Source organism: Podarcis bocagei, assembly GCF_964188305.1.
Source record: "Podarcis bocagei genome assembly, chromosome: Z".
Classification (NCBI taxonomy): domain Eukaryota; kingdom Metazoa; phylum Chordata; class Lepidosauria; order Squamata; family Lacertidae; genus Podarcis; species Podarcis bocagei.
In genome coordinates this window covers 43,953,799-43,966,393 of record NC_138140.1, presented here as the reverse complement: position 1 = coordinate 43,966,393, position 12,595 = coordinate 43,953,799, and the positions used below count along the sequence as shown (strand labels likewise).

General features: G+C 44.7%; 1 protein-coding gene across 1 annotated transcript in view; it reads right to left on the bottom strand.

The window, feature by feature from the left end:
• Positions 1-12,595, bottom strand: part of NRK (Nik related kinase) — a 128,683-nt gene that overhangs the window by 24,462 nt on the left and 91,626 nt on the right. Inside the window, exons 25-27 of the mRNA XM_081178941.1 lie at positions 9,513-9,656; positions 6,112-6,246; positions 1,552-1,652 (exon numbers count right to left, since the gene is read on the bottom strand). Of these exons, the coding sequence (XP_081035067.1) occupies positions 1,552-1,652; positions 6,112-6,246; positions 9,513-9,656 (380 nt within the window). The remainder of the gene's footprint in view (positions 1-1,551; positions 1,653-6,111; positions 6,247-9,512; positions 9,657-12,595) is intronic.

Here is a 12,595-nt window from a genome sequence, read left to right as displayed (position 1 = left end):
ACAGCGCCACTTGCATCCCTTTTCACAAAAAATGACTGCAGTCATGGATTATGAGTTATGAGAACAGGATACAGGGAATAGCTCAGTTGGTTAGAACACGGTGCTTACAATGCCAAGGTTGGAGGTTTGATCCCCATAAGGGAAAGCTACATATTTGTGCATTGCAGGGGGTTGGACTAGATGATCCTGTGTCCCTTCCAACTCTATGATTCTATGACACATCTATGAGATAGCCCAAGTTGTGTGAGCTGAATTCATGTTCCCATAAAGCTCCCTATCTAACCCCACATCAAAATAAATGAATGAGAGAAATAGTGAGTTTGGGCAAACACATTCTACACTACAAATTTATAGCAGCCTTAGACCACTTTCCTGTCATGGCTTCTCCCAAATAATCCCCAAGACTGTAATTTGGTAAAATGCAGAAAAGCCTTTTGTTTGAAATCTCTAGCCTACCTTCACAGAACTATGGTTCTCAAGTTTCTCTGGAAAGAGGGAATGGGCAGTGAAATCAGTTTAATACCGTAGTGCAAATTAGGCAGTAGTGCTGCAACCTTTGCCTGATTAACCAATGAGATTATGAGATTATAAATCATTCTGGTCAATGAAGAAGGCAGCAGATTCTGATTTTTTAAAGAACTTTAATGCACCAGTACATATCTGCCTTTTACCAGGCTAGTCTGTTTTCCTATCTAAACCGGTGGCAGTGGCTCTCAGGAGGTGGATCTAGACACAGGATAGTTACCGTATTTTTTGCACCATAACACTCACTTTTTTCCTCCTAAAAAGTAAGGGGAAATGTCTGTGCGTGTTATGGAGGGAATGCCTACGGGTGGCATGCCTACAGATTTTCCTCCTCTAAAAACTATGTGCGTGTTATGGTCGGGTGCGTGTTATAGAGCGAAAAATACGGTATAAAAAAAGAAAAAAGATCTCTATGGAAAATCGCGTTTTAATTTTTTTTGCTGTCTGGCGCCATCTTGTGTTGCATGTTTATAGCGCATTCAAATCACTATTTCTTTACTAAATGTAGCTGAGTCCCAGGATTTCAGGCAGAGAAGGGTCTTCCAACTCTACAGTTCTATGATTCTAAGTATTTGGCTTGAATCCTCAAGAAAGCACTCCTGTCCAGCATTAAAGGCAGCGTAAGACATGCCAGAGACTAGGTGCTAAACTAGTTTCTGCCATGTTTGGCTTACCTGGGTTTAGCAGTTATATAAGGAAGGGAACAAAAGCCTGGACTGGGCACGCCTTCCCCTGCCTTCCATTACATTGCCTTCTGTGATACAGACATGTTCCCTTTCATATGCAAATTTATGCAACTTCAATTCAATTAGGTTATTAAAACTAATATAAGCAAACATAAATATTTGGGTGCCATCCCATAGGTTATTTGCCACTGGGAGTCCAATAACTGTCAGACAATGATCTTTTATCATTACAGGATGAAACAGGAACATGATTAGAACTCTGTTCATGTGTGTGTTTTGGGTGCGCATGTGTAGAGAATACTATGGAAAAGCAAGTATGAATCTCTTCATATTTACTTACCTTGAATGCCATAAATTTGTGATATGGTTTAGGAGCCCAGGCATAGACTTCAACTGAGTTTTTCACAGCGATCACAAGAAATTTGATCCTCTCGTATTTCACTGAAAAGTAATAGTTTTCTTTTTTTAATGAACTAGGCACAGAAACCGGGAAAGGTTCTCTAAATCATTCTTTGTACAGAGAATGTGCGAAGAACAAGTTTTAAAAAACTCAATTTTCCAACAACAACAGCAACCACTATTCAAATGATACAAGCTAAATAATAATTAATTAAGACAATGTGTTCTAAGGGGGAGGGGGAGGGGTGGTCACGACAAACGCAGAGCCCAGACATTTAAGCAAGTAGACCTGTATAAGAAGTCCGTATATCATACTGAACATAATGAATTTGGCTTACAGTAATCTTACGTGGCTTGAATTCGTATGTTTACATAGTTATCTATCCTGATATTTCAATCCCGAGACCAATCACAGTCTTCGATTTATCCATACACTCAGGTTCACATCAGAGGTTGGAATGAGACGACAGTCATGAACCCTCTACCAGAATTGTTATGTAACCATTTAGTATATAATTTTTTTTAAGTTTTCTGTCGTACAATTTAAAACTTAAATTGCCATTTTTCTTTAGTTGGGACCTCACTTGTTTTCCATTTTTGGGCTAACAAAACACAGGCTGCAGTAGTAGCATACATAAACAACCTTTTTAGACACTTGGGAATTTCAGTCTCAATTATCCCCAACAGAAAGGACTCTGGATTTTTTTGGGAAGTAATCATCATCATCATCATCATCATCATCATCATCATCATCTATTATTTATACCCTGCCAATCTGGCTGGGATTCCCCAGCAACTCCGGATGGCTTCCAACTGAATATTAAAAACCATACAGTGTCAGACATTAAAAACTTCACTAAACAGGGCCGCCTTCAGTTGTCTTTTAAAAGTAAAATAGTTGTTTATTGCCTTGACTTCTGCAGGGAAGGCATTCCACAGGGTAGGCGCCACTACCAAAAAGGCCCTCTGCCAGGGAAATGCCAGAAGGCCCTCGGCGCTGGACCTCAGGGTCCGGGCTGGATGATGGGGGTGGAGATGCTCAGGTATAAAGGACCGAGACCGTTTAGGGGTTTAAAGGTCAGCACCAAAACTTTGAATTATGCTTGGAAACGTACTGGGATCCAATGAAGATCTTTCAGGACCGGTGTTATATGGTCTCTGCGGCCACTCCCAGTCACCAGTCTAGCTGCTGCATTCTGGATTAACTGCAGTTTCCGAGTCACCTTCAAAGGTAGCCCCACGTAGAGCGCATTGCAGTAGTCCAAGCGGGAGATAACTACAGCATGCACCACTCTGGCAAGACAGTCTGTGGGCAGGTAGGGTCTCAGCTTGCGTACCAGATGGCGCTGGTAAACAGCTGCCCTGGACACAGAATTAACCTGCGCCTCCATGGACAGCTGTGAGTCCAAAATGACTCCCAGGCTGCACACCTGGTCCTTCAGGGGCACAGTTACCCCATTCAGGACCAGGGAATCCTCCACACCAGTCTGTCCCCCAAGAACAGTACTTCTGAGGATTCAACCTCAATCCGTTAGCTGCCATCCATCCTCCAACTGCCTCCAGACACTCACACAGGACCTTCACCGCCTTCACTGGTTCTGATTTAAAAGAGAGGTAGAACTGGGTATCATCCGCATATTGATGAACACCCAACCCAAACCCCCTGATGATCTCTCGCAGCTGCTTCATAAAGATATTAAAAAGCATGGGGGAGAGGACGGAACCCTGAGGCACCCCACAGGTGAGAGCCCAGGGGTCTGAACACTTACCCCCCCACACACTTTCTGGACACGGCCCAGGAGGAAGGAGCGAAACCACTATATAACAGTGCTCCCAGCTCCCAGCCCCTCTAGACGGTCTGGAAGGATGTTATGGTCGATGGTATCAAAAGCCGCTGGGAGATCCAGCAGAACTAGGAAACAGCTCTCACCTTTGTCCCTAGCCCGCCAGAGATCATCGACCAGTGAGACCAAGGCAGTTTCAGTCCCATGATGAGGCCTGAATCACGATTGGAAAGGATCCAAATGGTCCACATCCTCCAGGCATGCTTGGAGTTGTTCAGCAACCACCCACTCAATCACCCATTCTTTCCCAAGAATGGAAGATTTGAGACTGGGTGATAGTTGGCCATATTGGCTGGGTCTAAAGATGTTTTTTTAAGAAGCGGTTTAATGACCGCCTCTTTCAGCGGGTCTGGGAAGGCTCCCTCACAGAGGGAAGCATTCACCACCCCGCAGAGCCCATCGCCCAGCCCTTCCCAGCTTGCTTTTATAAGCCAGGATGGACAAGGATCAAGGAGACAGGTTTCACTTGTCCAAGCAGCCTGTCCACATCCTCGGAGTTAACAGATTGAAATTGATCCCATATAACATGACTAGACAGGACTCCAGCACTCTCCCACCCAGGCCCTGCTCCCACGGTGGAGTCTACCTCCTTCCGAATCTGAGCGACTTTATCTGCAAAAAACTTTGCAAAAACATTGCAGGAGATCTTGGGGTCCCTACCCGGCCCCGATGACGAAGGTGGTTCCGATAGATTGTGAACCACCTGAAAGAGGCTCCTGCTGCTGCTTTCTGCAGATGCAATAGAGGCGGTGAAGAAGGTCCTATTCGCCGTTACCATCACCACTTGGTAGGCTCGACGTTAAGCACTAACCTGTGTCCTGTCAGCTTCAGAATGGGTTATCCACCACCAGTGCTCTAGCCATCTCAGCGATTGTTTCATTGCCCTCAGCCCCATGGAAAACCATGGGGCTGTCTGGGCTCCATGCAATCGAAGAGGGTACAGCTGAAAGACCATCAACATCCCCTACCACTCTCTGGAAACCATTTGGATCCATTAAGTGGCGGGGGTGGACCATCTGAATCGGTCCCACCTCCCTGCAGAGGGGAAGGGTCACGGAGAAGTCCAGTTGCACCAGGAAGTGATCTGACCATGGCACTTCTTTTGTTTCACTTTTACTTAATGTCAGATCACCAACATCCATAGAGGTGAAGACCAGGTTTGAGGCATGTCCGCGGCTATGGGTTGGGCCAAACTTATTTAGGGACAGCCCCATGGAGACCTTGCTTTCCACGAAGTACCGAACGGCCCCTTGTAAGGTCCTGTCGGCATGGATGTTAAAATCCCGTAGGACAACCAAACTAGGTGTCTCCAGGAGAACATCCGCCACGACCTGAAGCAGCTCGGGCAGGGAATCCTTGGTGCAGCGGGGAGGTCGGTACACCAAAAGGAATCCTGTACTGCCCCTATTGCCCTACTTCCAGAACATGCACTCAGAGAACTGGGTCTTCCCAATAGGACGCCTGGTGCAAACTAATGACTTCCTAAAAATCACTGCAACCCCCCCCCCCGGGGGGTTGCTGTGCGTAAGAGAAACCTGGTGGATAAGCAGTGGCAAGGACAGGCCCATCTGCTTCATCCAACCAGGTCTCTGTCACACATGCCAGGTCAAATCCTCCATCCATGATCAGGTCGTGGATGGCAGTGGTTTTATTCATCATTGACCTGGCATTGCACAGCAACACTTTCAGGCCATGTGGGTTTCCCTTGCTGATTCCTGTATCCTTCTGGTCAGGACCAGACCCGGAGGCAGGGATAGTCCCCAGACAACGACTAAACCTGCCTCCTTGGTAATGACATGGTCTGCTCTTAGCATAGCTCCTCCTCCTGCCCGTGATCACTGAGATCGGGTACCCGGTGCTTCTCCCCCTGTGGAACCTGCCCCAGCCATTCTGTTGGCTGAGGCCCACTCCCAGGCAGCCCTGATCCTTTCCCCTTAAAAAGCAAAATACAAACTATACAATAGCCTAACAAAATAGTAAAAGTAAAAACAAAGCCAAAAACAATTATACTAAAATAAAACTCATCCCCACCCCAACTCAACATTTATCCCACCACAAACAAAAATAAAATAAAATAAAAATATATAAATAAAAACCGCCGTACTTTTAAACATTTTCCCCCCAATTCTTTATGGATCATTTCCCAATACTCTTTTACCCTTTTACAAGTCCACCGCACATGAAAGAACATTTCCTCTGTATGTAACCATTTAGGATCAAAACTGGTAAGAAGTGATAATGCAAAATCTTGATGGGATATTGCTCCTAGTTGACAGTGTCTGCAGTATATGTTGTTCCACACGCAAATGACCTATTTCAGCATGTGGATCTGAATAAAAGGCCTTGGAAATCTTGCTCATGTAGACAATAGCTATATTATCGCAGTGGTTTCAACCTCTGAATCTGGTGTGTTGAAATAAGCCCTCAAAGAAGGGGTGAGGAATCTCCATCCTGCAGGCCCATTTTGCTGGAAGGAGGTGTACAAGACGCCACCCAACCACTCTAGATTTGCACAGGGTTTACTCCATAGCTTATTCTCTTATTAACAGGAAAATAAAACATTATTTTAATGATCTCGAAGTGAAACAGAGTTAACAACAACAACAGAAATATTGTGCTAAAATTGGCTATTAGCAGCCCACAAGGGAAAAACTCACCAACTTTGTAGTGTATGCAGCCTTCTAGGTCACCCACAGATACCCAGCCTTGTCGCTTTTCCACATCTGGATCATTCCGCAAGATCTTATTCCTGAGCCAGGATAGATAGTAGACACGTAGCTTGTTCTTTTTGCCTGCCAATTTATTGGAGCAGAAATAGAAAAGGAATTCTGTTTGAAAACTTAACTTCTCTACATGACTGTGGAGTGCTAGGCTGTATCACACCACCAACTTGGCTGGAAGTAGTTTTGAGGTTGGTAATATCTTAAACTAAGAGGAAAGATGCCTAATATCAAGCCAGTACAGTGGTACCTCGGGTTAAGAACTTAATTTGTTCCGGAGGTCCGTACTTAACCTGAAACTGTTCTTAACCTGAAGCACCATTTTAGCTAATGGGGCCTCCTGCTGCTGCCGTGCCACCGGAGCATGATTTTTGTTCTCATCCTGAAGCAAAGTTCTTAACCCGAGGTACTATTTCTGGGTTAGTGGAGTCTGTAACCTGAAGCGTATGTAACCCAAGGTACCACTGAATTGCCTATTCTGGCTGCGTAAACACCATTCCATTAGGACACATTTAAAACACATAGCTTCCTTTGCCCCAAAATCCTGGGAACTGTGGTTTGCCCCTCACAGAGTTGCAATTCCCAAAGTACGGTCCCCAGGGTTTTTGGGGGCAGAGGGAGCGGAAGCCGAGTGCTTTAAATCTGTGGTGTTCGTACCAAACCTCTGTCTTGCAGCTGTTTCCGCAAAGACTCGGGCAGAGGTCTTTCTGATATCTACTTGACTAATATCATTTTTAGCAGAGACGTCAGACAGCGAAGCCAAAGTTTTTCTGTGTGCAAAGCTCACGCTCAGTGATGGATATATGTTCTTGGATCATCGCAGTCAGACAATAAAGCAATAGCACCACCTTGTGGTAAGAACGTATATAAAAAATAAACCAATACTTGTGTATCTGTGCCCTCAGACGTGATCCTTGTTCAGTTAAGCTTTTGTTGTGCAAGCCGAGCCTTATGAAAGGCACCATTCCTTAGTATCACTAGTACAACTGCAGCTCAGGGTGACGTTCCAAACAATCTGTTTTGCACCCCAGATCTGTTTGTTGGATCTCCTTTGTTTACTTTGTAGTAGCTCCTTCACTCGACACCCTTTAAGGCGAGGGGTGGTGAACCTTCAGCCCGGATTTGTATTCACGTGCAGCCCAGTGCTGTGGTGGAGATTAAAATTGCCCCATCTCAGCACTGGGCAGGGTGGAGTGGTTTAAACTGTAATCTATGTTTCTGTGTGCATGTGTGGTTAACTGTGGGTTAAACCACAGAGCCTAGGACCTGCCGATCAGAAGGTCAGTGTTTCAAATCCCCAAGATAGGGTGAGCTCCCGTTGCTCGGTGCCTGCTCCTGCCAACCTAGCAGTTCAAAAGCACCTCAAAGTGCAAGTAGATAAATAGGTACTGCTCCGGCAGGAAGGTAAACGGCGTTTCCGTGCACTTCTCTGGTTTGCCAGAAGCGGCTTAGTCATGCTGGCCACATGACCCGGAAGCTGTACGCCGGCTCCCTCGGCCAGTAAAGTGAGATGAGCGCTGCAACCCCAGAGTCGGTCACGACTGGACCTAATGGTCAGGGGTCCCTTTACCTTTTATAGTATATTGGCCTATATCATGTGAGGGCAGGGCAGAGAGAGGGTGTGTTGCTATGTATTTATTTCCAAGGTGATGTAAACGGTTGCTGTGTGGTCTACCTGTGTGCTGAGTGTGTCTGCTGCACCTGTGGGGTTGTGTGTGCGTGCATGCATACATGAGAGTGTGCTTGGTAGCCCTCAGTTGGCAAGCATTGAGCATGGGTCCTCATTTTGTGTGCGTGTGTGTGTGTGGGGGGGGAAAGCCCCATTACTTCATCTTTCAACAAGTCTTATTTACTCTGTTTCGATTTTGTCGGTTCAAAACATGTCCTAAAGGTTGACGGCATTCTGTTTTAGCGAGTCGTCGTCCCCCCTTTTTTGTTCGTAAGCCATAATCTCTCTCTGTGTGTGGTGCATCAGCATTGTTCAGAACAACAAAAAATATAGCTATAGCTATAGGAGATAACTTCGGACGGGAGAGTTATGGGTCTTATCATGAAAAACCACCTGGATGGGGTTAATACCTGTCTTTCCATGCTTTTGACAAAGAGCAACTTGTAACGTGGAAGTCTGAACACTCTGTAACTAACAGTTTGTTCCCATAAAAGTTAGTGCTGTATATAATTTGAAAACTTTAGTGGAGAGTCTAGGGCTGGATCGAAACCCACCTTTTAAACATTATTAGAACAATATTAAAAACATCATTCTGAAACGTCAAAGCATTTGCTTTCTTCCTTCGCTTCGTTTCCCACAAGGTTTACCAGGTATTTTTTGGGACAGGGATAGGTCTGCAGCGCCCTCTGGTGCCACATTTAAACAACACATCACTAACGTTTGAAAAGAACTTCGTATGGAAATATGGTTATCAGAACCATTTTTGAAATTCATTTTTAGCATCAAAAACCATGAGTGCACATCCACCCTAAGCCACACCTACCACCATCATGATCATTACTATTAATGTTAAAAATGTATATCCTGCTTCCCAGTCCCCAGGTGTCAAAGCAGCTTGTACAGGTACAAGATGCAAATTTTAAAACATAAATGAACTTTCAAAAATTTAAAGCCTCAGAAACTTAAAACCTCAGAAATGCAAACAAACAAAAAGATTCTAAAGCATCGGAGAAGCACCCATGATGCAAAGCCCTCCTGAAATAAAACAGTTTTAATCAGGCGTCCAAAATTCAGCAGCGATGGTGCTTGTCTGATTTCTAGTGGCAAGGAATTCCATAGTGTAAGACTCATAAGACTGAAGGCATCTCTTCTTATTGGTGAGAGTTGTGCTAACAAGACTCCCTCAGATGGTACCAGTGATTGAATAGGGATGGCCAGGGTAAGGTGGCTGTGACCCATAATTTCAGAACACTGATATCAGACATATACATGCCTAGTGGCTGTGACCCATAATTTCAGAACACTGATACCAGACATATACATGCCTAGTCTGTGCTCAGGGAGGAATAATTTAATGGTTGCTGCCATCAGCTTCCAGGGCAGGGATGGAAGCCACATTAGAGAAACAAACACAGAGAGATTGATGCTGTTAGACTCAGAAGCCAGCTTTAAACTAGTTTTAAGTATCTGGTGTACTCTATAAATCTTGCAAACCACTTTGCATACTAAGCAGGCAATGAAACACCCTGAATCACATCTGCCCTAGATACAAGGATTGTAAGCATCAGGAGGAGCCGACGAGTTTTTACAACTCAATTTGCAGTCTAATCTTCTTTGTAATTGCTTCTGGTCCTACTGTAGGTCAGATGGTTCTAGGCACCAAACAAACCTGAGATGGTAATTAGCACATTGAGTCCTTCGAGCACATCCATCTGTTGGAACCGCCTCCTGGTTATCAATGAATAAACTCTTCCTTGGCCGCTTCTGTCTAGAAGCCACAATCCATTCTCAGTCCCCACAAGCAAATTCACCCCTGTTAAAATATGGAAGAACACCAAAATCAGCGCAAGTAATCCTGACAATATAAACCATCTAAAGGCAATTTGGACCATTTCCTCACTGGAGAGTGAATGGATGGAACAGCACTTTGGTTACTATATTGGTATTCAACAGCTCTTACTCAAGACAGGTGGGACCTGCAACGTAGCCTGTGCACACATTACTGCCTTTAAGCACAGCAAGGCTGTTGGTTTTCTCAGTTCCTATGGAAGCTGGTTTTGGTGGGGAAGTCCATCACAACACAGCATTTAATACTAATCAGAGAATCGTTGGAAGGGGCCCCTGAGGGTCATCTAGTCCAACCCCCTGCAATGCAGGGATAATAAATAAATAAATAAATAAATAAATAAATAAATAAATAAATTTATACCCTGCCCATCTGGCTGGGTTTCCCCAGCCACTCTGGGCGGCTTCCAACAAAATATTAATATACAGTAATGCATCAAACATTAAAAGCTTCCCTAAACAACTAAATCTCAACTAAGATCTCAACTAAAGCATCCAAGACAGATGGCCATCCAACCTCTGCTTTAAAACCTCCAAGGAAGGAATGTCCACAACCTCCCGAGAGAGTCTGTTCCACTGCTGAAAAGCTCTTACTTCCTGATGTCTAGTCAGAATCCCCCTTCTTGTAACTTGAAATGGCAGGACAGATATGGATGCAGCTAATGTTGTGTGCATGCCAGTTACCAAACCAGCAGTGAGAGTGCACTGGATGCAGATTCAATGGGAGTGTGTGCACGGCCATAATGTTGCAGTGTCGCCTGTTCCTGTTCAGGGTGCCAGCCAGCCGGCCAGCTGTAACCTTTCCCAGAAAGCTCCATTCTCTTCCCCCCCCTTCTTGCCATATCAATAGAGAGCATTCCATGGTCACTGAGTATGCTCAGTCCCCATTAGACTGTTTGGGGGCTGTTCCACTCTGACCCCAAATGATTTTGATTGGGTTTCGATAACAACAAGAAAAGCAGTGTTAACAAAAACTGAACTAAGCTAGCGGAGGCATCTTATCATATGGGTCTTACAATGCACATATTGTGAGTCAAACTACTCTTTGTCAATTTGAATCATTTCCCCCCCTTAGTAAATCTCTCATTTGTCCATCAGGAAGAGGGCACTTTTAAAATATAACCCGTCCACAGATTGATGACTCAAGTTGTTGGAGGTTCTAGTAAATTCCGATTCTTATTGACATATGCCAGAAAAGGCATCCAAATCACATCAGATTAGTGATTTTTCTGCCACCCCTCCAATTACTGTTTGCTATTTTTCTGCCATCCCTCTAATCATACTATTGTGGTATGTCAGCCTTTCAAAGAAGGCCAAGACTTGGATATTATCTAGCTACCCTTTGGCCATAAATCCTGTTTTCCGGTGACTTGCCAACTCAGTATGTGCTGCCGCAAACAATAGTGCTACCCTACTGATTCTTTGAGAACTCTACAGAGGTTCGAGCCTTGATCCCCCTCCTAAAGTATTTAGAACCTTGGGGTTCCCCTGAGCCTGCTGGTGCCCACTATTGTGCACGGGCATTCTGGTTTTGGTAATTTAAGTATATTTAGTGAAAGTTTCATTCAGAAGTCGCATGCCAGGGAATAACCCCTGGTGTGGGGCAGATGTGGGGTGGAGCAATCTGCCCTCAAGTCCTGCTTTGTGGGCATCTGGTTGGCCACTACTAGAATCAGGGCCCTGGACTAGATTGTTTGCTGCTCTGATCCTGCAGGGGTCTATGTTTGTTTTTTGTTTATATTTAATTAATTTGGGTGGGGTTTTTTTTTGGGGGGGGGTTATTTGCATTTCTCTAAAAGCATTTAAAAGCATTCTTTTATTGAGGGTGAAAGAGGAGAGCGCAAAATATGGTCTGAAGCTCAACATCAAAAAAACGAAGATCATGGCCACTGGTCTCATCACCTCCTGGCAAATAGAAGGGGAAGAAATGGAGGCAGTGAGAGATTTCACTTTCTTGGGCTCCATGATCACTGCAGAAGGTGACAGCAGCCACGAAATTAAGAGACGCCTGCTTCTTGGGAGGAAAGCAATGACAAACCTAGACAGCATCTTAAAAAGCAGAGACATCACCTTGCCAACAAAGGTCCGTATAGTAAAAGCCATGGTTATCCCAGTAGTGATGTATGAAAGTGAGAGCTGGACCATAAAGAAGGCTGATCGCCGAAGAATTGATGCTTTTGAATTATGGTGCTGGAGGAGACTCCTGAGAGTCCCATGGACTGCAAGAAGATCAAACCTATCCATTCTGAAGGAAATCAGCCCTGAGTGCTCACTGGAAGGACAGATCCTGAAGCTGAGGCTCCAATACTTTGGCCACCTCATGAGAAGAGAAGACTCCCTGGAAAAGACCCTGATGTTGGGAAAGATGGAGGGCACAAGGAGAAGAGGACGACAGAGGACCAGATGGTTGGATAGTGTTCTCGAAGCTACAAACATGAGTCTGACCAAACTGCGGGAGGCAGTGGAAGACAGGAGTGCCTGGCGTGCTCTGGTCCATGGGGTCACAAAGAGTCGGACACGACTAAACAACTAAACAACAACAACAAAAAACATTTAATAGGGACCAGTTTACCTACAAGACTGCCTTACTCCACATGCACCCAAATGACAGATCAGTGGAATTGGCATTGCAGGTGCCAAATGATACTGTTTCTGCATTTGTAAGAACTCATTTAGTGTGGCATCACTTGCACTTTGGAACTCCCTGCCTATTGAGACCAAGCTGGTGCCTTCACTGTACTCTTTTTGGCGCCTGCTAAAAATATATATTCATGTTTAGATAAGCCTACCCAAATTCTTAGAAACGCTGGTGTGAATTTTATTCTGTTTTAGTATTTTAACTTCTTGCATCTTTTAATGCATTGCCATTTTCCTGATTTTATAGTTTTATCTTTGAGTGTGTTCTTT